Source organism: Lutra lutra, chromosome 12, assembly GCF_902655055.1.
Source record: "Lutra lutra chromosome 12, mLutLut1.2, whole genome shotgun sequence".
Classification (NCBI taxonomy): domain Eukaryota; kingdom Metazoa; phylum Chordata; class Mammalia; order Carnivora; family Mustelidae; genus Lutra; species Lutra lutra.
Genome location: NC_062289.1, coordinates 85,233,397 through 85,259,984, shown reverse-complemented (window position 1 = coordinate 85,259,984; position 26,588 = coordinate 85,233,397). Strand labels below are relative to the sequence as shown.

The following is a 26,588-nucleotide window of genomic DNA, read 5'->3' as shown; positions in this document are numbered from 1 at the left end:
AATTTTGGGGGTGCCTGGGTGGCTCAGTGGGTTAAGCCTCTGCCTTCAGCTCAGGTCATGATCTCAGGGTCCTGGGATCTAGCCCCATGTCTGGCTCTCTGCTCAGCGGGGAGCCTGCTTCCCCCTCTCTCTCTGCCCGTCTCTCTGCCTCCTTGTGATCTCTCTGTCAAATAAATAAATAAAATCCTGAAAAAAATAGAATATTTAATTTTTGCCATCTACATATAACCTTTCAAATTTAAGATTTTTCAACATCAACACACCAATTACTGTCTCAGTCTCTACACCAAGCCTCTTGTTTCCAGAGCAGCTGTCTTTAGCCAACAAACGCACCCCCATGAGTGGGAGTTGTTTTACACTGTTTCAAAGAGCTCTAGAGATAAATTATTTCCCATAAGAAGGTTTAAATTTAACGGAGAAAGAGCCAATGATAGAAACCGTAAAATTTGGTTGGTTCCTTGTTGCTGTTTTGGACTTGAAACACGGTGACTTTCCTGTGAACGAATACCGAGGGATAAGATAAATTCACAGACAAAGCAGTAACTGGTTCTGCTTAATTGCAGGTTTGAGACGTAAATTAGATACATTCTATATTTGAGTGATAGCACCCACACACCTCTGAGCTTCAGACCCTTTTTTTTTTTAAATTTAAAAGATTTTATTTAGGGGCACCTGGGTGGCTCAGTGGGTTAAAGCCTCAGCCTTAGGCTTAGGTCATGATCCCAGGGTCCTAAAATCGAGCCCCGCATCAGGCTCTCTGCTCAGCAGGGAGCCTGCTTCCTCCTCTCTCTCTCTCTCTCTCTGCCTATTTGTGGTCTCTGTCTGTTAAATAAATAAATAAAATCTTAAAAAAAAAAAGATTTTATTTATTTATTTGAGAGACAGAGATCACAAGTAGGCAGAGAAGCAGGCAGAGAGAGAGGAGGAAACAGGCTCCCCGCTGAGCAGAAAGCTCGATGCGGGGCTCTATCCCAGGATCCTGAGATCATGACCTGAGCCAAAGCAGAGGCTTTAACCCACTGAGCCACCCAGGCGCCCCTTCAGATCCTTCCTTAATTTATAATCACCTTATTTATGATGAATTCCTAGACTTATCGTCACCTCCCATTTATATAAAGAGAGAAGAAATACACTCATGCAGAAGATACAAAAAACCAAACACCCAGAAAGTAACTGAAACAGGTTTCTTGTCACTGGTCCAAAAACCATAAAAAGATCTTTTCCTTTTAGGGTACCTGGGTGGGTCAGTCAGTTAAGTGTCTGCCTTTGGCTCAGGTCATGATCCCAGGGTTCCAGGATCGAGCCCTGCATCTCCCTGCTTCTCCGTCTTTCTTTCCCCCTGCTTGTGCTCTCTCTCTGTCAAATAAACAAATATATGTATATATATTTGTTTGTACTGACCCACTAGAGAGATCTACCAATACCCAAAAGAGCTTATGTCTGAGCACCGATGCTAAATGAATTCATGTGATGGAGAGTATGCACAGATTCTACTAAGACATTGGCAGCTTTGCTCAGAGAGAACATCATCCTTAACATTTGCACTAATTTAATGAAACAGCTGTTTATCAAAAACAGTTGGTATCTTTTGCTATCAAAAAGAGAAGGGTGGGGCTGCTGGGTGGCTCAGTTGGTTAAGTGTCTGCCTTTGGCTTGCATCATGATCCCAAAATCCTGGGATGGAGCCCCATGTCGGGCTCCCTGCTCAGTGGGGTCTGCCTCTCCCCTCCCCACTTGTGTTGTCTCTATCTTGCTCACTCTCTGTCAAGATTTTATTTATTTATTTGACAGAGAGAGTGTGTGCGAGAGAGAATGCACAAGCAGGGGAGAGGAAGAGGGAGAAGCCAGGAGCCCGATGTGGGGCTCTATCCTAGGACTCTGGGATCATGACCTGACCCAAAGGCAGACGCTTAACCAACTGAGCCATCCAGGTGTCCCTAAATAAAAACCTGAAGAAAAAAAAAAAGGAGGTAAAAAACAAATATGTATACTCTAGCAACAAAGTAAGACTAAACAGAATGCAGTTTATTGATCAGACAGACATCAAGTACATCATCTACATGGAGGGAGGGGAAGTAAACAAGTCCAAAATCTTCTAGCTTTTATGGTGGCTCGGCAGGGACGCGCTCACTAGAGATGATTTATCAAGGGCACCCCGTGAGAAGGCAGCTCCTGATGCAGCTGCCGGAAGAGCATCGCACACCGGTTCCTCTCCTGGGTCTTCCCCAGTGTGTGGTAGAGTCTGGCCTGGAAGTAAACAACATCTCTGATTTGCTCTTTGCAGTCGACCTTTGCAAAATAGTTCTTGGCTTCGTTGAGATTCTCGATGGCTGCCTCCAGAGCTGAGGGAAAGTGGGAAAACACCACACATGTTTAACTCAACAGTCTACACATCATTTTCTTTCTTTTTTTTTTTTTAAGATTTTATTTATTTATTTGACAGAAAGAGATCACAAGTAGGCAGAGAGGCAGGCAGAGAGAGAGGAGGAAGCAGGCTCCCCGCCGAGCAGAGAGCCCGACGCGGGGCTCAATCCCAGTACCCTGGGATCACGACCCAAACCGAAGGCAGAGGCTCTAACCCACTGAGCCATCCAGGCACCCCTACACATCATTTTCAAAACATAACATCTGGGCGCCTGGATGGCTCAGTGGGTTAGAGCCTCTGCCTTCAGCTCAGGTCATGATCTCAGGTCCTGGGATCAAGCCCTGCATCAGGCTCTCTGCTCAGCGGGGAGCCTGCTTCCTCCTCTCTGCTGGCCTCTCTACCTACTTGTGATCTCTGTCTGTCAAATAAATAAATAAAATCTTAAAAAAAAACTTAAAATCTACTTTTATTGATTTAACATGTACCAGATAGTTTTGTAATTCTACTCTTCAAGAAGAAAAAAAAATACACTAGGGTGAGGTTTTTAAAAAGGTCTTTGGTTAAAATAATGATTCACTTGCCCTTAAATTCATGCCAGCAAACATGGCAAAGTACTTTAAATACAGCATGAAATTTTACATATATTTGGGAACTAAATACGTCCCAAATTTAATGTCTTTCTTCTTCTGGGTCCTAAATTTAATTTTTGTTTCCACATTGGTATTGCCTAGCAATCTCTGAGTGGCTCCCTACCTTCTGCTTTCTTCGGTGGATCGTAAGAAGCTGCTGAAGCCACCTGGCACTTGGCCACCAAGAACATGGCACGGCCTTTGTCCAGCACTGCCCCGTCAGCCAGGATGGGCTCAATGGCCATGTGGAGAAGACTTAAGGCCTGTTCTGGGATTCCAAGAATGAGCTGAAAAAGAAACACTGTGGTACTGTACAAATCCACATCTACTGCCCATGACAGAAACGGCTTCACTTCTGGCTCTTCTCTCCTGAAGGGCCATGTCTGGCTTATGCTCTCCTTGACATGTACTACATTTAATACGCACCACACTCCTAGAAAACAATGTGTGTCAATCTGATTTCATATTATGATGGCTACAGTAGGTAGTAGTTATTCACACTGTAGAAAGGTTTTTGCCTTTACAAAAAGATTCAGAATCAATATCCTTTAGATTGGTGATTCCAAAGGGTCAGAACATCATTCTTGCTGTGTAAGAATCATTCAAAGAAGGGGAACCATAGAAAATAACTCAAAAGTAATAGTAAAATAAACAAGAAACATCCATTTAATACAAAGAAACAGTAATGGAGGAACTGATGAACAAAAAGATGTAAGACATATAGAAAAAAAGAACAAAACAGAAGTCTTTCAAATCCATGATTACATTAAATATAAATGAATTAAATTCTTTTAATTACAAGGCAGAATTAGCACAATAGATTTGAAAAAAACATGATCCAACTATATGCTATCTACAAGGATACTCTGGTTAAAGACACAAATAGGCTGAAAGTAAAAAGACAAAGAAAAGATATTCCATGCAAACAGTAACCAAAAGAAGAGCTGGAATGACTATTCTTATATCAGATAAAAGGACTTAAATCAAAATCTGTTACAAAAGGGGCACCTGGGTGGCTCAACGGGTTAAGCATCTGACTCTTGGTTTTGGCTCAGGTCATGATCTCACAGTTGTGGGATCAAGCCCCACATTGGGTTCCATGCTCAGTGTAGAGTCTGCTTCAGATTCTTTCTCTGTCCCCCTCTACCCCTCCCTGCTTATGCCCTTGTACTTTCTCTAAAATAAATAAATAAAATCTTAAAAAAAAAAAAACTGTTACAAAGCTAAAAGGACATTACACACTGATAATGGGTCAATTTATCAAGAAGATACAATTATAACCACATATATACCAAATAATGGAACTCCAAAATATATAAAGCAAAAAATGATAGAACTGAAGGAAAAATTAGACAGTTTAACAATAATAGTTCCAGTACTCCCACTTTCACTAAGGGAGAGAACAACCAGACAGAGATCAGCAAGGAAATAGACCTGAAAAACACTATGAACTGACAAGCTGTAACAGTCACTGGTTAGGGAGCACACTCTACCCAACAAACAGCAGAATGCACATTCTTCTCAAGTGCACATGGAACATCTTCCAGATAGATCATGTGTTAGGTCCAAAATAATACTCTAAATTTTAAAAGACTGAAATCATACTAAGTATCTTCTCTGATCACATGAAATAAAATTAGAAATCAATAATAGAAGGCAATCTAGATGATTCATAAATATACAGAAATTCAACAACACACCTCTGAGTAAACAGTAAGTAAAAGAAGAAATCACAAGGGAAATTAGAAAATACTTTGAGATGAAGACACATACAATACACAGAAACTTATAGGACATAGTACTCAGAAGAAAATTTATAGCTGTAAAGGCATAAATTAAAAAAGAAAAAGATCTCAAATCAGTAGTTGAACTTCCACCTTAAGAAACTAAAAAAAGGGGCACTTGGGTGGCTCAGTGGGTTAAAGCCTCTGCCTTTGGCTCAGGTCATGATCCAGGGTCCTGGGATCGAGCCCCACATCAGGCTCTCTGCTCAGCAGGGAGCCTACTTCCCCCTGTCTCTCTGCTTCCCTCTCTGCCTACTTGTGATCTCTGTTAAATAATAAATAAAATCTTAAAAAAAAAAAATGGGGCACCTGGGTGGCTCAGTGGGTTAAGCCACTGCCTTCGGCTCGGGTCCTGATCTCAGGGTCCTGGATCGAGCCCCACATCGGGCTCTCTGCTCGGCGGGGAGCCTGCTTCCCCCCTGTGCCTCTGCCTACTTATGATCTCTCTCTCTCTCTCTCTGTGTCAAATAAATAAATAAAATCTTTAAAAAAAAATAAAGAAAGAAACTAAAAAAAAGGGGGTGCCTGGGTGGCTCAGTCAGTTAAGTGTCTGCCTTCAGCTCAGGTCATGATCCCAGGGTCCTGGGATCGAGCCCCGCAATGGAGAGTCTGCCTCTCCCGCTCCCCCTCCCTTCTTTGCCCTCCTCGTGCACTCTCTCTCCTCTCTCTCAAATAAATAAAATCTTTAAAAAAAAAAAAGAAACAAACAAACTAAAAAGAGGCCAAACTACATCCAAAGCTAACAGAGCCAGAGAAATAATAAAGATTAGAGTGAAAATGAACAACACAGCGGGTGAGGCAGCTAGATGATGGACATTAAGGAGGGTATGTGATATAATGAGCACTGGGTATTATATTAGACTGATGAATCACTGACCTCTACCTCTGAAACTAATAATATATTATATGTTAATTAATTGAATTTAAAAAATAAAATTTAAAAAAGAAAAAATGATGACATATTAAAAAAGAAAGAAAAAAATGAACAAAACAGAGAAAAGAAAAACAACACGATCAATAAACCAAAAGCTGGTTCTTTTTTTTTTTTTAAAGATTTATTTATTTATTTGACAGAGAGAGATCACAAGTAGATGGAGAGGCAGGCAGAGAGAGAGAGAGGGAAGCAGGCTCCCTGCTGAGCAGAGAGCCCGATGCGGGCCTCGATCCCAGGACCCTGAGATCATGACCTGAGCCGAAGGCAGCGGCTTAACCCACTGAGCCACCCAGGCGCCCCAAAAGCTGGTTCTTGGAAAAGATCAAGAAAATTAACAAACTGTTAGCTAGACTAACTAAAAAAATAAGAGAGAAGACTCAAATGACAAAAATCAAGAATGAGAGCAGGGAGTTAGCTAACAACCTTACAGAAAGAGGACTATACTATGAACAATTGTATGCCAACAAATTAGATAAATTAGATATAATGAACAAATTTCTAGAAAGATACAAATTACCAAAATTGACTCAACAAGAAATAGAAAATCTGAATGGGGAGCATCTGGGTGGCTCAGTTGGTTGAACGGCTGACTCTTGGTCTCAGTGCAGGTCTTGATCTCAGGGTCCTGAGTTCAAGCGCTGCGTTGGGTGCCTACTTAAAAAAAAACTGAATGGACCCATAACAAGTAAAGAAAATGAATCGATAACCAAAAAAGAACTTCCAAAAAAGAAGAGACCAGGACCACATGGCTTCAACGGCAAATTCCATCAAACATTTAAGGAAGAATTAACACCAATCCTCATTCTTCTCAAAAACAGAAGAGGAGGAAACATTTCTTAACTCACTTTATGAGGCCACTATTACCCTAATATCAAAGCAAGATGAAGATATCACAAGAGAAGAAAACTACAAACCAATATCCCTTATGAATACAGATGCAAATGCTAGCAAACCAATCAGCTTATTAAAAGGATCATACAGCATAATCAAGTATGACTTATCCCAAGAAGCAACAGTAGGTCAATATGCAAAAATCAATGGCAAAACCTATATTAGGGGCGGCCTGGGTGGCTCAGTGGGTTAAAGCCTCTGCCTTTGGCTCAGGTCATGATCCCAGGGTCCTAGATCAAGCATCAGGTTCCCTGATTCAGCGGGAAGCCTGCGGCTCCCTCTCCCACTCCCCTGCTTGTGCTCCCTCTCTCGCTGTGTCTCCTCTGTCAAACAAATACATAAAATCTTTTTAAAAGAATAGAATAAAGGGGGGGGACACAATCTACTCAATTGAAAAAGAAAAAACAGGGACAACCTGGGTGACTCAGTTGGTTAAATCTGCCCTTGGTTCAGGTCATAATCCTGGGAAACCTGCTTCTCCCTCTGCCTGCCTTTCCCCGTTTGTGCGCACGCACGCGCTCTCTCTCTCTCTGACAAAGAAATAAATAAAAATCTTAAAAAAAAAAAGAGAGACAAAAAACATTTCACAAAAACCTAACACCATTCAGGAGTAGAAGGGAACTTCCTCAACCTAATTCTGATGCACCAGTGAAAAACCCACAGCTAACACCATGTTTAACAATGAAAGACTGAAATCATCCCCCTAAGATCAGGAGCAAAAACAGGATGTAAACCCTTGCCACTTTTATTCAGCACTGATCTGGAAGTTCCGCACAGGGCAATTAGGCAAGAAAAGAAATGAAAGACATTCAAATTGGAATGAAAGTAACACTCTCTGTATTTGCAGATGAGCTGATCTTATATATAGAAAACTCTAAGGAATTCTTAAAAACCTGTAATAGGTATTAAACAAGTTCAGTAAAGTTGCAGGATATAAGATCAATATACATTAGCAATAAACAATCCAAACATGAAATTAAATTTTTATAAGTTTTAAAAAATATGTTATTTATTTATTCACGACAAGGAAGGAGCAAAGGGAGAGGAACAAGCAGACTCCGCGCTGAGCACAGAGCCCAACACAGGGCCCAGTTCCCAGACCCCAAAATCATTACCTGAGCCGAAACCAAGAGTCAAACAACTGAGACACCCAGGCCCTATGAAATTAGTTTTCTAAATTCCATTTACAATAGCATCAAAAAGAATAAAGTACTTAGGAGTAAGTTTAATTAAGAAATTCTAAGAATTGTGCACTGAAAATTAGAGGACACTGTTAAAGAAATTATAGAAGATCTAAATAAAAGATATCCTGTTGGACTTAATATGGACTGAAAGACTTAATATTGTGAAGATGGCAACACTCTCCAAATGCATCTACAGATTTAACACAATCTTTATCAAAATTCCAAATGCCGTTTTTGCTGAAATGGACAAACTATTCTAAAATTCATAGGGAATTGCAAAGGAACAACAATAGCTAAAATAATTTTGAAAAAGAACAAAGTTGGAGGCCTCTTACTTCTTGATTTGATTGATTAACTTTAGAGAGAGAGAGAAAGCATGAGAGGGAAGTGGGGAGGGAGGGAAAGTCTCAATGCAGGGCTCCATCTCACAACGCTAAGATCACCCCCTGAACAGAAACCAACTGCACCATCCACAAGCGTCCCTCTTACTTCCTGATTTTAAATTTAATACAAAGTTCAGTAATCAAAACAGTACAGGCATAAAGACAGAATATAGAACAATGGAATAGAATTGCGAATGCAGAAATAAACTCAATGTCCATGATCAATATTTTTGACAAGGTACCAAGACCATTCAATGGGAAAAGAACAGCCTTTTCAACAAGTGGTGCTAGGACACGGGGATATCCGTAAGTGAAAGAATAAAGCTGGACTCCACCTCATACCATATATAAAAATTAACTCAAAATGGATCAAAGACCTAAATGTAAGACCTAAGACTATTAAGATCCTTAGAAGGAAATATAGGTATAATCTTCATGAACTTGGATTAAGCAACAGTTTCTTAAGTAGAATACCAAAAGCATAAGCTACAAAAGAAAAAAAGGATGAAATGGATTTCATAGAAATTAAAAACTAGTGCATCAAAGGTCATGATCAAGAAAGGGAAAAGATGGGGCGCCTGGGTGGCTCAGTGGGTTAAGCCTCTGCGTTCGGCTCAGGTCATGATACCAGGGTCCTGGGATTGAGCCCTGCATCGGGCTCCCTGCTCAGCACGGAGCCTGCTTCTCTCTATCCCACTCCCCTGCTTGTCCTCAATCTCTGTCAAATAAATAAATAAATAAAATCTTTAAAAAAAGAAAAAAGAAAAAAAATCACTAGAGAAGCTGGAAAGGAAAACATTAGATTTCTGTGCTCCTTTCATACAGATACTGACTGCATGCGTCTGCGGCAAGGCCAAATATGTAGATATTTTTAAAATCTTCCCAATTGATTTTAATGCATAGTTTGGGGAATCTCTGCTTTAGTAAATGCCTCTAGTGCCAGTGAGTTCAAAATGCATTCACTCACTAAATATTTATTAAAAACCTGGGCGCCTGGGTGGCTCAGTGGGTTAACCCTCTGCCTTCGGCTCAGGTCATGGTCTCAGGGTCCTGGGATCGAGCCCTGCATCGGGCTCTCTGCTCAGTGCGGAGCCTGCTTCCTCCTCTCTCTCTCTGCCTGCCTCTCTGCCTACTTGTGATCTCTGTCTGTCAAATAAATAAAATCTTAAAACAAAAACAAAAAACCCTACTATGTGTACGTTTTACTATGTACCAAAAGACACAGCAGGGAGAAAACAAAGGCCCTTTTCTCACAGCCTTTACATTCCTCAGGGGGAGATAAAAAATAAACATAAAATACAATTTAATTTCCAAAAGCTTTCAATGAACACACAATTTCCTCATTTCTTTATCCCCTTATTAACCAAGCATAGCTCTGGGCCAGCTAAATCATTAATATGATACAAGTGTCCTCAAAGAAGAGGTGCACCCCCTTTCTTAAATACACAGCTTGGCACGGCCAGTGCCGCTGGGAGGGGTCAGCTTGCCATGGACTTCGCAGCTTCAGACTCCCATGGAGGGCTTGACAATGAGACTACATTCCCAGACTTCAATATTAAGAAGACGTCAAAGCTCATTATTATCCTTTCCAAAACGAAAAAGTAGTAACAGACTCACCAGTTCTTGAGCACAAATATGTGCTGTAAAATCAGAGATCAGCTTACCTGAGCAAAAGCCAAGTTCAGCACCGTTTCTGAGGCCAAGTACTGTAACCGGTACTCCTTGGAGAGGGCCAGAGCCTGCAGGAGCACAGGCAGCGCAATGGTGGGGGAGGAAGATCGCCAGTACAGCTCTGCCACAGACAGCAGGACGCTGCCCGCAAAGAGAAAGACACAGGATGAGAACAGCCGACACAAAGGACCACCTACAGCAGGGGCTCGAGGGACCTCCCTTACCTGATCACCATTTCTGTGTTCCTGATTTTCTGACAATGAATCAACAATTTTTGTAAAAGCTTGTGTGCCTCTGACATTTGGTTCTGAGCTTGTAGTACAATTGCTTTCCTGACACAGAAACAAAATAAACACAAATGGTGACGCTGATGTTTTGCAAGTCGAGCCCCCTTCAGGGTTGGAGTCTCTATTTCCTCAATTAGACTGTGAACCTCACAGGGGGAAGAACTGTGCCTGATACAATTTTTGTGAAAAGAGGAAGAAAAGTGTGTGTGTATAAGCACATGTGTATACACCTACCCCCCCCCATACACACATGCAAGAACACAAAAGTCTGAAATTATCGGTATCAGCATGTTAGTGATTATCTTGGGGTGATACTTATTTTGTCCATTTTACTCATCTGTATTTTCTAATTTCCCAGAACAAATTGGTAATAAATACGTAAGAAGTCTTATCCTAAGCTAAAGTTAATAAATTAATTTTAATTAAACAAATAAGAATAAAGGCATTTGAGAATTACTTCATCCTGGGGTTGGAGTTTTCAAAGTCTCTTACCTGTATACGCCCTCTATGCTATTAAGAGCTGTGATTCCTGTAACAAGTGAATCAGCCAAATGGTATTTGCCATCATTCATTGCTCTGTCAAATTGTATTTTTTGATCACATAACATCCATAACTAACAAGAAAAAAAAATGAAGAACAAAATGGCAAGTGTTCACCTCATTATTCAACAAAAATATAAAAATATTTCAGCTTGCTTATAGCAAATATCCTTACAATTCATACACTTTTTTTGAGACTTAAAAAAATTTTTGTAAATTTTTACAGTATCACGCACTACTGAAGTTCTTTGCAAATTCCATTCCCCTCTTTCTTTACCCAAAGTAACTGATTTAATGTTTATAACTCCCATTCATTTTTTTTTTTTTAAAGATTTTATTTATTTATTTGTCAGAGAGAGAGAGGGAGAGAGAGCGAGCACAGGCAGACAGAATGGCAGGCAGAGGCAGAGGGAGAAGCAGGCTCCCCGACGAGCAAGGAGCCCGATGTGGGACTCGATCCCAGGACGCTGGGATCATGACCTGAGCCGAAGGCAGCTGCTTAACCAACTGAGCCACCCAGGCGTCCCCCCATTCATGTTTTTATACTTTTACAGCATATATTCTTACCCTTAATATACAGTATGATCCTGTATGATTTTTTTCCAATTAAAAATTAGAAGGATTTGGGGCACCTGGGTGGCTCAGTGGGTTAAAGCCTCTGTCTTCAGCTCAGGTCATGATCCCAGGGTCCTGAGATTGAGCCCCAACTGGGCTCTCTGCTCCACGGGGAGCCTGCTTCCTCCTCTCTCTGCCTGCCTCTCTGCCTACTTGTGATCTTTGTCTGTCAAATAAATAAATAAAATCTTAAAAAAAAAATTAGAAGGATTTGTGATTTCCAAGCTTTTGAGAAAGAGAAGTCAATGCAACGCAACAGAATGTTAATGAATTTACAACAAGGGGCGCCTGGATGGCTCAGATGGTTAAGCAACTGCCTTTGGCTCAAGTCATCATCCCAGGGTTCTGGGATCGAGTCCCACATCGGGCTCCCCCTGCTCTGTGGGGAGCCTGCTTCTCCCTCTCCCTCTGCCTGCTGCTCCCCTTGCTTGTGCTTTCTTTTTCTCTGTCAAATAAATAAATAAAATCTTCAAAAAATTAATTAGTTAATTAATTAATTTACAACAAGCCTAAGTAATTTTGTTACATAAATGAACCATTTATTATAGGCTAGCAGTATTTTAAATGGTAGAGCTTCTACCCAGTTTCACTTTTTTTTTTTTTAAAGATTTTATTTATTTATTTGACAGACAGAGATCACAACTAGGCAGAGAAGCAGGCAGAGAGAGAGGAGGAAGCAGGCTCCCTGCTGAGCAGAGAGCCCGATGCCAGGACCCTGGGATCATGACCTGAGCTGAAGGCAGAGGCTTTAACCCGCTGAGCCACCCAGGCGCCCCCCAGTTTCACTTTCAATTCCTTCAGAAGTGGTGCTGTAGGTCCGGGCCACCCCCCCACCCCGCCCCAGGCTGTGGTTTTCATGTAGGATCCTCAGTGTCAGATCCCCACAGCTCAGTCTTTTCATCTTGATTTTGCCATCGAAGGAGCAAGTGTACTTGGGGTGCTGGCTTATTTCCGTCCTGTTCACCATTTTCCTGAAGGAGGCACCCTAACGGGTCTGGTATTTACGGGTGGTTCCAGCCTTCTTGGTGCATTTAGCCCTGTCACCACAAATAGGTCTCTGCCTACTTGTGAGCAACCTTGTACATTTTAAGTTTTGTATTAAGTAAATACTGTCCTATCATATGTATCCTTTGACAACTTTTTGCTTTTAAGCTCAACATTTTTCTGGGACTCACACGGGTTCATACAAGTAGCTCTAGCTTACCCTTTGCACTGATGAACAGTTTCCAATTACATGAATAAGCGACAACTTCTATTCTCTGTTGTTGAGTATTTAGGTAGGAGCAACTTTTCACTCTTCTGAACAAGGCTGCAACCAACATTCTCATACATCTCCCCTGGGGAGAGAGTTGATCTCAGGTCTACAGTGAGCAGTGGGAACGTGGTTGTAGGACATACGTCCCTTCATTGTAATGTCGTGCCCATTTGTTCTCCCCTCCCAGATGCACGTGGCTCCTTGTCCTCACCAACACTTGGCGCTGTCAGGTGTTTTACCTTTGGCCATTCTGATGGGTATGCAATATCTCATTATTGTTTTCACTTGTATTTCCCTGATTGCCAGTCGGGAAGAGCATCTTGTTATATATCTATCGGCCATATGTTTTTTCTGTGAACTGTGAATTAATTTGTCATTAAAAAAAAAAAAAACCAAAACAAAAAAACCAGCTAGGACTATAACCAAAACTGTTCCATCGCATCAGCACTGCCACAGAACCACACTTCTTTCTCCCACATCACCCGCTTTCCCCTATCTTCTATTTTGTTTGTGTCCCACCTTTGCAGCTGGGTACTCTGAGTTCAGATCACAGCCTGCTGAAAGCAGCAATGAGACCCCAGCACATTTCACACGCAGATGGGTACCCACAGCCTATCCAACAGCCCCTGGGAGTGGCAGCCTCAGGGACCAGCAGTAGGAGATTCCCAGGCCATGGTCTCTTATGGTTTCAAATTCTCGAATCCATAGCTGACTAAACTTGGTAATGGAAAGAAGAAAGAACCGGTTTAACAGCTTTCTCAGCCCCATTAGAGACAGGTATCAGTGCACTAAGGAACAGGGGGCCTGGGAGTGCTTTAAAAAATTAAATCCCTTCTGGGGACAACATTTTTCCAAAAGGTCATTTAATTCTGGGAGGAAAAGATTAGAGTTGCCAAGTAAGGGACACAACACCAAACTGAGACCTAATTCTTCATCTGTTCGTGGACATGAGCAATCCATACAGTCAGAGATATAAGGAATACTAGCTAAAACCATAAAGACAGGAAAAAAAAAGTTCCCTAAATAAATCTTTAAACCTTTTATCAGAGTTTATTTCTCTGCCCTCTTGAACAGAGCTTAGAGAGTCTGGTATGCGCCTATGTTCACCTCAGTGCACAGAGGACACAAGAGAGGAACCAAGACACAAGAAACTGAGGGAGACCCTAAAATATTCTGCTTTAACAACAATACAGTAAAAACGGCCTCTTCGGAAATAAATCCAATGCCATGCAAAAGGCAGATTACCTGGGCATGCTGACTATTAGGCGGGAATCGTTCCTTCAAGTGCTTTAACACTTCCGAAGCTGCAGCGAAACAGCCCTAAGCAGAAACACACGAGTTGGTGAGCACACCTGTGTAGAAACTGCACCTGCTACACCACTCACAGGCTGTCACTGTGATTCACCTGTTCATGGTGCTGCACCTGGGAAGGTGCGAGCCACAGACTCCCATACATCGAGAGGTCATTTTTTTTTAGGTTCTAGCATATTTTATTTGTTCATTAAAATTGTTTTTGAATTACACATGTAATGCATGTTCACTCTAGGAAAAAAACTTCAAAATAAATATAAACAATAAGAAAAATAACCTCCTAGTGTGGGATAGTTTGGTTGTTTCTAATTTCATCCATTTTAAGAATGCTCCATTGAACATCTCGGTGCATATAGCTTCACACTGTCCACCTCATTTCCTCAGGATAAGACCTCTGAAGTAAAACTGGCTGGTCAAATGCTGGCATTCCAAAGCCCTCTGATATAAACTACCAAATTACTCTCCAGAAACGTGCTAAGAACTTTCACACCAGCTCTCTATGCCTTTCTCCCACCACAAACTTAAGGATTGCCTATGTGACAGGTGAAACTAGTATTTCACTGTATTAATTTGAATTTCTTTAATGACTAGATTGAAAATTTTTTCATGTATTTGGGTCATTTGTGTGTTTTTTTTTGTTTTGTTTTGTTTTTAAAGATTTTATTTATTTATTTGAGAGAGAGAGAGACAGTGAGAGAGAGCACGAGTGAGGAGAAGGTCAGAGAGAGAAGCAGAATCCCCGTGGAGCTGGGAGCCCGATGCGGGACTCGATCCTAGCACTCTGGGATCATGACCTGAGCCAAAGGCAGTCGTCCAACCAACTGAGCCACCCAGGCGTCCCTCATTTGTGTTTTTTATGTGAATACATGTTCATGCCTTTTTTAATACCCTTATGTCATTGGAATGTTTCTTGACTCCAAAAGCTTTTCAATTTGCCCCAGTCCTTTGATTACAAGGTGAAATGTCTTCCATCTATATAGAAGTTCAATTAGATTGCAAGTGAACTTTTATTTGAAGTGGAAATTACAATGAATTGTAATAAAAGGTCAATAATCTTTTTATTCTTATGATTTTTAAATGACCAATCTTGCCAATTATTCTCATGACTGCCATAGTGAGTTGGGCATGTGGATGGAGATGGGTCGTCAAACCTTTTAGGCCAAGTAGAGAGATACACACTGCATCCCCCCATTCCTACTGTGACCTGCGCCTCCTGAGGCTGGGAGAGGAATGATACCAGATGGTCTAGAATTACACAAGAAGAACAAGAGGGCTGGCTGTCTTAGTGCTCCCTCTGGGTTTCAGGAGGGAGGTCAGAAACAGCAATTCAGAACTTATAACTTCTTTGTAGGTTCGCTCATGCCCCAGTCACTGCCACATCAAAGTGCAGCACCCAGTTTATTTGGAGATCAGTTTCAGAACACAAACCGAAGCACTCACAAAGGAAATAAAGGAGCAAATGGAGATACATGATAAAGATGCCTTCTCCACCTCGGGTCAAGCTTAATTTTCCAGGGGTCTATCTAACCTGAACAATTAAAAATGTGACAATCATCAGCCATGTGGTATAGCTAATCGTTGATGTTCTAGCCCTAGAAAGGTCTTATGAAGGCAAGTTGAGGAAAGGGGGGAAGGGACTAAATTGAAACAGAGAGGCCACTGCCTATCTCCTAGCAGTGCAATTCTTTTTTTTTCCTTTTTTTTTTTTAAGATTTTATTTATTTATTTGACAGACAGAGGTCGCAAGTAGGCAGAGCGGTAGGCAGAGAGAGAGGGGGAAGCAGGCTCCCCACAGAGCAGAGAGCCCAATGCGGGGCTCGATCCCAGAACCCCGAGATCATGACCCGAGCTGAAGGCAGAGGCCCAACCCACTGAGCAACCCAGGCACCCCAGCAGTACAATTCTTAAAGGTTCCCAACATATCCTGGCCACTGGAGCCAGGCAATGATGGGGTCAGCAGCTTCTTCACATAAGCCAGGGATATAAGGAGATGAAGACGGAAATACTAATCCAAATCCAAACAGCAGGAAAAATCTCCCAGGAAACATCATAGAACTCTAATAACTGGCCTCAGAGAAAGTTTCAAGGCTTGAGCATTGAGTCAAGACCGAGATTTCTATAAAGCAGTTTTTCAGTCCAGCAGGAAAAAAAAATATCCTTTCTACCCTACATAACTCAAACAGAGCTTGAAAGGAAGTTATCCAGTTTAAGGCTGGGGTCAGTGGGGAGAATTTGACTTTAAAAAGCCGTATGGGGAAATTTAAATTGGGTGAATTGTATCGCATGTGAATTTTATCTCAATGAAGTTGTTGGGGAGAGAGAAGTCACACAAGGCTCACACCAAATACCTAACTGAAGGTTCACTGACTCATCCATTACCAAATGCTCCACTTAAGCACGGTAACAGGAAAGCAGAAGAGATGTCAGAGGTTCCATTAAGAGGGGAAAAAAAACCCAAGAAAGTGATGAACGTGCAGATTCCTCAGGGAAAGCAAACAGCAAGTGCAGCTGGCTGCTACTCTGACGTCAGGAAGCATGGGCAATGCCTCCCAGGTGCAGGAAGAGGGCAGTTGATGAAGGTGCATGTGGGACCCAGCCAGACCCCATCCATCCCCTTTGTCTCCACAGATGCCTAAAGGATTGTCAAATGCTAAAATACATTTAGTGGAAGGAAGTCTTTAGAGACTTCTAGAAGGGGTCGACACCATCCAACAACCTTTAGGCTGCAGATTAGGGAATACTGACTGCCGATGCCTGGGTGGCTCGTTCTGTTGAATGTCTGCCTTTGGCTCGGGTCATGGTCTCAGGGTCCTGGGATTGAGTCCCACATCGGGTTCCCTGCTCATCAGAGATCCTGCTTCTCCCTCTCCCTCTGCCTGCCTCTCCCCCTGCTTCTGCTCTCTCTCTCAAGTTCTGGCAAATAAATAAATAAAATCTTTAAAAAAAAATGATACAACCTAACAATAATCTAACAGTAAGGGAGAGCGGAGAGAAGTAGAGAAAAGATATATGATCAGGAAATGCACTTAGAGCCAAGGCAGTGTTTAGTGAGACAGAGGGGAAGCTTGGGTAAGAGGCTTCCCTGACTTCTCTTCCATGAAAGAAGACATTTTAGAGCATTAGAGCAAAGGAGAGAGAAAGCCTAGGGCAGCATGAGAGACCCTTTAATCAATCCCCTACAAAGAGAATCATGTAAAATGACTTGGGCTATAAGTCAAGGTACATTCAATTCCCACTGTCCCTTTTTGTAGTCAATCAAACTTGTGCTGTAGACTTAACATTAACTGGTGTGGCCTTCCCGTCTCCTATAAACATACCTAGCTCCACTACCTGAAATTTCAAAGACTCTTTTATATTCCATTTGCTACATGGAAATAGCTGATATCTTATGTCCTTTGTCAATGCAAAGAGATGCAAAGTTCAACAACTGTGTAGACTCCACACCCCATCCATTTCCACCGATGGAATCTCACCCTTTCAGCGCCCCCTGCATCCAACCAGGCCTGACCCAGACACATCCAGTGCTTTTCTCAAGGAGCAGAGGGGAGAGGTGGGGGAGCCTCCATCGATCCCGGAGCGCGCAGGCCCAGCTACCTGCCTACCTGCTCTGCGTGCAACTCTGCAAGATGGCAGAGGGCGACAGCAAATGACTCTGTGTTGTTCTGCTGCACACCCGCATTCACAGACTCCAGGCTGTTCATGCTCAGCAACATCTGGGCCTGCTGCAGGGCCATGGTGCTGGGTGGGGAGACAGACAGGAACTCCCTTCAGTCAAGAGACCCAGGCTGCCCCCCAGCCACACCCCACAACTCTGTTGAGTGGAAATGGAAGGACAGGAAGTCCGTCTGCAGGCTCTGGCTTAGAGGGAGTGGCGGCCTCCCACTGCTGGCTCTCCCACCCTCAGCACCAGGAAAGCAGAAACGCACCCTGCATGTGTAGCCCCAAAGGAAACATGGGGTGGTTATGGCACAACTGGGAGTTCCAAGCTCCAGACCCCCTGACTGCCTCTAATTCCCCTGTGGTCACAAGTGTGTTAATCGGTTTTCACGGATAAATTCAGACCTGATGCCATCCTGGCACCAGCTGCTCTGGCAATGTACGCAGCGGCCAGTGTCTGCAGCTGTCTCAGAGCGCATCCTGCCAAAAAATGATCTCAAGTATACACAAACAAGACTGGTCAAGTAGGCACTTCCTTTCATTATTGAGTTCCTAGAAATAGACTGTCTAGGTAGAAGGTGGGGTAGGGACAGACTCCAGGATTAAAAACCTAGTTCAGAAAGGTACTTCCAAGCTAAAGGAGGCCAAATGGAAAATTAAACTTGAGGCCGGAGATGCTCCAGAAAACACACCTCAGCTAACAGGGAAGCGAAACCTGAGTGACTGTGGCCCTGCCTGCCGGGGACAGGAAGAGAGAGTCCGGTCTCAGATCACAGGGGCAGAGCACTTGGAGTCACAGGACCTGAGTGTGAGTCTTGGCTCTGTCACTTGCTACTGACATCTGTGATCTTGGGCAGATCAGATGTGTGAACCTTGGTTTTCACATCCTGGAATGGAGCCCACCCACCAGTTACCTCACGGGGCAGTTGGGAGGCACAAATAAGAATGAGCACAAGAAAGAACTTTACAAAGTCTGTGCAAAGTACAAAAATGTTTTAAAACTATAAGCATTTTCTTTAATTCCCTGCACGAACAACTTTCATCAAAGGGGAAAATGATTTGTCCGTTTGGCCTTTCAGAAAATCAGTTTGCTAGCTTCTGCTCACCTCTGGAAGGATTCCTGCCCCTATGGCCTTGAAAGTTGGCTTGAAGACCCACCTGCGGCCATAGAGTCTCCAGATGGCTGTTTTCTGTGCAATGCTGATATCGATGAGCTCTGACAGGCTGTGTTTCCAGTGTAGGAGGTCAGAATCCTTTAGGGCATCCATCAGTTTGTTTGCTGTCTTCCCAGCAAAAGCCCTCTGCTGAACTAGGGACTGTATTCCCAGGGAGGCGAGGTACTAAGGGGACAGACATACCCCATGACTCCTCAAGGTACAAATTACATGACACAATTGTTCACTTTTCTGAAATCTGGCATATTTCACATTTCAGCACATACAAACCGACAGCATTATTTAAAAAGAAATTACCTATATCCTGACTCTAACCCATATGAGATGTATTCCTGAAAACCTGGGGCTGGAATAGAGGCAGGCAGTATGCTGAGAAGAGCCAGGGCTTTGACATAAAATGGGCCTGGACTTAAACACACTCTCTCACTTATATTGTGAGTCAAGGCTGGTTAGCTTCCTAACCAAGCCTCAGCTTCTTCATCTGTAAAATGGGCAGAAACTCTATCATTAAAGAATTATTGTAAGAATTAAAATAAAACAGTATTTGGGGCGCCTCTGTGGCTCCGTGTGTTAAGCATCTGTCTTCAGCTCAGGTCATGATCGAGTTCTGGGATGGAGCCCCATGTGGGGCTCTGCTCAGTGAGGAGCCTGCTTCTCCCTCTCCCTCTGCCCCTTCCCCAGCTCATCCAAGTGAGCTCTCTCAAATAAATAAATAAAGTCTTAAATAAATAAATAAATACAAAACAAAACAGTATATGTCAAAAGTGTTGGACACATTATGGAGTAGGAGTTGTGTTTTTTTTTTTTTAAAGATTTTATTTATTTATTTGTCAGAGAGAGAGAGAGCGCACAAGCAAAGGAAGCAGTAGGCAGAGGGAGAGTGAGAAGCAGGCTCCCTGCTGAGCAAGGAGCCCAACTTGGGGCTGGATCCCAGGACCCAGGGATCATGACCTGAGCCGAAGGCAGACGTTTAATGGACTGAGCCATCCACTCGCCCCCAGAGTAGAATATTTTTTACTTCCCTTTTTAATTTTTTTAAGATTTTATTTTAAGATTTTATTTATTTGACAGAGAGAAAGAACACAAACAGGGGGAGCAGCAGGCAGTGAAAGAGGGAGAAGCAGACTCCTTGCTGAGCAGAGAGCCCAACACAGGGCTCGATCCCAGGACCCTGGGATCATGACCCAAGCCGAAGGCAGATGCTTAACCAACTGAGGAACCCAGGTGCCCCCTAAGCTGAGTCTTTTAAGTTGTGCTTTCACCTTTGAAAACTGTATCAGAAGTTAATGAAAAGATAAGTATGCTCATAATAGTCATCCTTTAAAAATCTTCCTACTTCAGGGGTGCCTGGCTGGCTCAGTTGGTACATGTGACTCTTGATCCCGGGGTTGTAAAGTTAGAGCCCCACACCGGGTGTAGAGATTACTTTAAAATCATGCGGCACCTGGGTGAGAGAGAGAGAGAGTGAGTGCGCAAGCAGATCACAGTCAAATCAAGATCCCTGCTCAGCGGGAGCCTGCTTTTCCCTCTCCCTCTGCTTGTGTACTCACTCTCTTGCTCTCAGACACATAGACAAAATCTTAAAAAAAAAAAAAAAAAGAGTCCGCTTAGGGGCACCTGGGTGACTCAGTCCGTTAAGTGTCTTATTCTTGGTTTCAGCTCAGGATGTGATCTCAGGGTCATGAGATCTGAGCCCTGTATCAGGATCTACACTCAGCAGAGAGTCTGCTGGAAGATTCTCCCTCTCTCTGCCCCTCCCCCAGTAAAATAAATAAATAAATCATTAAAAAAAAAAGTCAGCTTAAATCCAAAACAAAAATTGTACTTACAAAGTCTATCATTTATTTTAAGGGACAACTTACTTTTGTCCTTATAATCAATTCTGTACATGTAAGTTTCCTTTCTCAAAAATGAATCAAATGAACAGTTTACAGATTTAAAAAGCATATAAAATGTGTTGACTGTACCTCAATTTTTTTTAAGTAGGCGCCTCACCCAGCATGGAGCCCCACATGGGGCTTGAACTCACAACCCTGAGAGATCAAGACCTGAGCTGAGATCAAGAGTCAGATGCTAAACCGACTGAGCCACCAGGCGCCCCTTCCATTTTTAAAAAGCATATACAATAGGTTATTACACATATTACTTTCAGTTTTCCTGGACCTTGCTGCAAACTTTATGAGACAGAATGCTTAAGGAGTCCCACTGCCTATGGTGCAGTTTTTTAGAAGATGTTTTTGAGACAGAATACAGTTCTGACAGCAACAGTAATCTAGACTCTGACAGTCATTACTACTACATATATGACAAGTGAGCCCTTTCACTGCCCCTCAGTATTTGTCACCCAGGACTACAATTTAGGTCCTTCTCTGTCACTTAAATTAAGAAAAGACAAATGTACCTGTGAGGTTTATTGGTTCCTGGCTTTGTTTCCTTTTAAAACCAGATTAGCAAACTGGTTCTGTAAAGGGCCATGTAGTAAATAATTTAGGTTTTGAAGGCCACATTTGGTCTCTGTCACATTTGCTTCTTTGTTGGTTTTTTCCCCCAACTATTTAAAAATGTAAAACCCATTCATAGCTTGAGGGCCATATATAAGCAGGCAGCAAGCCAGATTTGGCCCATGGGCTTTAAAGTTTGCCAATCCCTGGTTTAAAAATAATCTTTTCCTGGGGCGCCCAGGTGGCTCATTCATTAAGTGTCTCCCTTGGGCTCAGGTCATGATCCCAGGGTCTTGGGATAGAGCCCCACATCAGGGTCCCTGCTGGCTGGGAAGCTTGCTTCTCCCTCTCCCGCTCCCCCTGCTTGTGTTCCCTCTCTCACTGTCTCTGTGTCAAATAAATAGATAAAATCTTTGAAAAAAAAAATAAGCCTTTCTTGAAATTTTTCTAAGTAAATATGTGGAAGTCAATGTTGATCAATAAACTAAACAAGGATCTCATAGAATTGGTCAATGGAATAGATGTTAGATGTTAAGATAAAGGGAGCAGGAGTGCCTGGGTGGCTCAGTGGATTAAAGTCTCTGCCTTCTGCTCAGGTCATGATCTCAGGGTCCTGGGATTGAGCCCCGCATCAGGTTCTCTGCTTCGCGGGGAGCCTGCTTCCTCCTTTCTCTCTGCCTGCCTCTCTGCCTACTTGTGATCTCTATCAAATAAATAAATAAATTTAAAAAAAAAAAGATAAAGGGAGCAGCGAGAAACCTATTGGACAGAATTTAGTGGTTTGACTAACAGTTAAGGTCATATGAAACTACCAAGAATGAAACCACACCATTTATTTAAATAATCTCACAGGAAGATGAGCCTTACCGGTAACCCAAAATGTACTGCCTTCTTCACAGAGTGTTCTAGCAGGACATAGCTATCAGATCTCTTCTGCCCCAGCACATAAAGCCAGCTCTGGTAAGAGAAATCATCAAAATATATTCTAACAACGATAATGGTTAACATTCTATTGAAATATCAGCATGGCTATAAGAACGATTTAACAAGGGACAAGATAAATCCTCTAAACTACTCTTTCACGAAGTATGAACCTAAATGAAAACCACTGAACACATTAAAACTCAGACTGAGCTAAACAGTCATTGATTTTCACCTCTGACAGCAATGAGTGGCAAGTGTTCCATAAAAAACCATGAAGCTCCCATATGGCCTTTGAGAAATCGAGATTCTCAGGGAATGTTCAATGAATTCCGTGTTCTCCTTGTGCTTGGTGTTCATGCTTTCACAGGACAATGTCTCCTCCAGCTACCAGGTGTCGCATACACCTTTTTGTTAATACCAATGTTTAAGGTGGTAGCTTTGGATTAAAATTTTAGATAAGAAATGCCCCCAACGCAAAACAGAGATCATGGATTAAGAAAGATAATAATGATGAGTTGCCTTTTCTGAATTCTGCTAACTAGTTTCCCTTCACTGCTAAGGGCCTTCCAACTGCAAAATAACCCAATTTAAATGACGCCATTCGAAGGCCAACTCAATCCACAGGCAGAAGTCCCGAGACAGGAGGGGGCAGCTCACCAAGCAATGCTGGAGACACACATGATCGTTGGACTCCTGGGCAATCCTAATGGCCTCCTGCAGGGCGAGCTCTGCCTGCTGACTAGAGAAAGACCGAACATTAATAACTCATTAACAATCACAAACATGTCCAAGCAACGTAACAGCAAGGCCATCTGTACAGTAATTCATCCGAATAGAAGCCTCTGGGTTGGAAGTTGTAACAACGAGCTTATTCCATCAGAGGCACTTCCCTCCCCCAGCAGCAAGGAACATTCAGAGTAGAGACACAGAACAGGTCCTTCCTAAGGTAGATTTCTACTACAAAGGGCAAGAAGGAATGGCTTTTCTTTTCTTTTCTTTTTAAAGATTTTATTTATTTATTTGACAGAGAGAGAGATCACAAGTAGGCAGAGAGGCAGGAAGGCTCCCCGCTGAGCAGAGAGCCAGATACGGAGTTCGATCTCAGGACCATGGTATCATGACCTGAGCCGAAGGCAGAGGCTTTAACCTACTGAGCCACCCAGGCACACACCCCCCCTTTTTTTTTAAGATTTTATTTATTTATTTGAGAGAGAGAGAGCATGAGAGGGGAGAGGTCAGAGGGAGAAGCAGGCTCCCCGCTGAGCAGGGAGTCCAATGTGGGACTCGATCCCAGGACTCTGAGATCATTACCTGAGCCGAAGGCAGTTGCCCAACAAACTGAGCCACCCAGGTGCCCAGGAATGGCTTTTTTTTTTTTTTAAGATTTTATTTATTTATTTGACAGAGAGATAGCTCACAAGTAGGCGGAGAGGCAGGCAGAGAGAGAGAGGGAAGCAGGCTCTCTGCTGAGCAGAGAGTCCGATGCGAGGCTCTATCCCAGGCCCCTGAGATCATGACCTGAGCCAAAGGCAGAGGCTTAACCCACTGAGCCACCCAGGCGCCCCGAGGAATGGCATTTCTTGATCTCTAAGAGTATTTTAATTGTCTACCCCTAGGAGGAGAGGCAAGGATAGGATACAACATTTCACTTTTCACTGCACTCCCTTCCCCATTATGTGAATTTTTTCTTTCTTACTTTTGTAATTTTTCAAAACCAGTTTTAAAAGTATTTTGAGGATATTCACTTCTGAGATTCTTTTTCTGTTGACATGGCTCCACTCCATCTAAGATGTCTCCCTTAATCTCAGATTCTGTGGAAATTTAGCCAACTATCCTTGGCCCCACTGAGCTCTCACCTCTGAAAACACCCACAGAAATACTATCTGCAACCCACGTTGCAGTGCTTAATTATATACTACTGTGTATCACTTTCTATTTATTTAATCTGTGTTAATTTTACTTCTTCAAAATAGTTTATAAGCCCAGAGACAGCGAGCTCTTAAATTTTGGGTTTCCTAGTGGCAAGTCACAGAAAAGAAGTTCTATAAATGCAGGGTTATGGAAGATCTCAAAATCAAATCAGAAATTCTATGGGTATTACTTATTTTGGAAAAATTTACATAAGGAATTTTCTTTAAAATTAGCATTAGCCTCACACAATCCATTTTAACTGGGGAGAGCTGGATTGTTCCTTAATAACCACTGATTTGAATAGAGGTCAGAAACAGGGGCACCTGGGTGGCTCAGTCATTAAGACTTTGTCTTCCCGCCTTTGGCTCAAGTCATGATCCCAGGGTCCTGGGATCAAGCCCCACATCGGGCGCCCCGGTCAGCGGGAGCCTGCTGCTCCCTCTCCCACTCCCCCTGCTTGTGTGCCCTCCCTCACTGTCTCTCTGTCAAATAAATAAATAAAATCTTTCTAAAATTTTTAAAAAAATAAACAGGTCAGATACATCTTTACCTATTTTACATTTCTTTTAAATTCCTTTCAATGCTGAGATGCAATAGGACATAATCTACTTGAGGACCTGAAGCATATCACACATACAGGCCCTCAATAAATATCAGTTGATTTAACTTTACTCAATATCTGAAGACCAAATAAATAATGTTTAAAAAAAAAAAAAAAAAAGAGGGGCACCTGGGAGACTCAGTGGGTTAAGCCTCTGCCTTTGGCTCAGGTCATGGTCCCAGGGTCCTGGGATCGAGCCCCACATCAGGCGCTCTGCTCAGCAGGGAGCCTGCTTCCCTCTCTCTCTGCCTGTCTCTCTGCCTACTTGTGATCTCTGCCTGTCAAATAAATAGATAAACTCTTTAAAATATATATATATATATATATATATATATATATATATATATATATGGCTTCAACTTAAAAAAAAAAAAGAAAGAAAGGCTTTTGGGAGAACTGTATAGACAGTATGCTAAAACGAAAGAAGGATTAATAAGGGATTACTTTTCCCAGGGAGGAGGAAAAGTTAAATCTACCAAATGGTAGATTCCCAGGTAGACTAAGACTGCTTTAAATCTCTATTCAAATATGTAGTAGAGGTTAGGGAGGGCTGACCTGCTACCTTATTACGGAAGGAGTGATCTGTACATATATTGGAGGAGTGTCCCTTATGAAAACAACAGCACTCCCCAACCCTATTCTCATCTATCACCTTTGTGTATTATGTTTAGTGTTTTTTTTAATCATCTACCTCCCCACCGTAAATTCATGAGAACAGAGGGTTTTTACCTTTTTTTCCTCCTGTACCCTCAGCGCCCAATACTCTAACACAATGCCTAGTACACAGCAGATGCTCAGTAAACAACTATAATGACTTACAAGAAATCTTCACAAGCCTATAAGCTAAGTGACAAAGTTTTACACAGGCCACAGCTCCAGGACTAGAATCAAAGAAGCTAATGGAGTACATTAATTAGCAATTAACTTGATGCGGTTAATTGTCTCTCCTATTGTAAATATATAAATTCTGCGCACCAACAGACTATTTGTATCTAGAAGGCTGAATACAAATTTCCAAACCCTAGCAGAAGCTGTTTTGAACACAGAAATCAGTTAATGGTAAATACTACAAATGATATTGCTGTTTATTATGAGAACATAACAAAGCGGAAGTTTCCAATTAAGAGGTGGTTACACCTGGGCAGACAAAAAGAAGTCGGTCAAAAGATAACATGGAGGGTGCCTGGGTGGCTCAGTGGGTTAAGCCTCTGCCTTCGGCTCAGGTCATGATCTCAGGGTCCTGGGATCGAGTCCCACATCGGGCTCTCTGCTCAGCAGGGAGCCTGCTTCCTCCTCTCTCTCTCTGCCTGCCTCTCTGCCTACTTGTGATCTCACTCTGTCAAATAAATAAATAAAATCTTTAAAAAAAAAAAAAGATAACATGGAATCTCATAAAACCATGTACTTTAGAGTAGACTCGAAGCTTTCTGAGTCCAACTATCAATCTGATGCTTGAATTCCCTTTCTGACATCTGGTCTAGGCTTGAGCACCTCGCCGTCCCTTCCTTAGGGGATCCATGTGGGACCACCTTCCTTATCACGGGCAAAGCACAACCCTTTCCTTGTACTCCCCGCTTTTATTCTTCTCCAGGAATTACACCCTTTGTCATCTAACTTCTCTTCACATGACCTTTTATGACATAAACATGCCAAACACGTGCTTGGCTAAATCATGTTCTCTCCAGGTTCACCATTCTCATATCCTTCCCAAACTATTTATATGACAATGTCTTGGAATGCCTACAAGGAGACTGTCCCCCACACCAGCTCCAACCTGTCTACGTCCCTTTGAAAATGTGACAATCAGAAATAGAATTTCTGACCTAAACAGCAATGGGTAGAAGTCTGAATTCTTGAACTCTGGACACTATTATTTCCATTAACACACCCTATGATCTCTATTCAAAATGCCTGTAGCAGAAACCACATTTCTCTCAAAGGGGAAAAAGCCGTAGGGGCAGAGGAGAACCCTCTTAATTAATAATTCACTACCTTTTCACACTTATTCACATTATTTCATTGTTTCCAAA

The 26,588-nt window shown here is 42.4% G+C and overlaps 1 protein-coding gene across 2 annotated transcripts in view; it reads right to left on the bottom strand.

Annotated features, from left to right (window-relative positions):
- Positions 1 to 2,004: 2,004 nt before the first annotated feature.
- ANAPC5 (anaphase promoting complex subunit 5) overlaps positions 2,005 to 26,588 on the bottom strand; it is a 44,522-nt gene continuing 19,938 nt past the window's right edge. For both annotated transcript variants that reach the window (XM_047697752.1, XM_047697753.1), the window contains 10 exons: positions 22,704 to 22,785; positions 21,990 to 22,079; positions 18,665 to 18,846; positions 17,452 to 17,587; positions 13,784 to 13,858; positions 10,621 to 10,742; positions 10,066 to 10,173; positions 9,835 to 9,982; positions 3,119 to 3,281; positions 2,005 to 2,342 (listed from right to left, as the gene is read on the bottom strand). In XM_047697752.1, the coding sequence (XP_047553708.1) occupies positions 2,131 to 2,342; positions 3,119 to 3,281; positions 9,835 to 9,982; positions 10,066 to 10,173; positions 10,621 to 10,742; positions 13,784 to 13,858; positions 17,452 to 17,587; positions 18,665 to 18,846; positions 21,990 to 22,079; positions 22,704 to 22,785 (1,318 nt within the window). In that variant the 3' untranslated portion in view covers positions 2,005 to 2,130. The remainder of the gene's footprint in view (positions 2,343 to 3,118; positions 3,282 to 9,834; positions 9,983 to 10,065; positions 10,174 to 10,620; positions 10,743 to 13,783; positions 13,859 to 17,451; positions 17,588 to 18,664; positions 18,847 to 21,989; positions 22,080 to 22,703; positions 22,786 to 26,588) is intronic.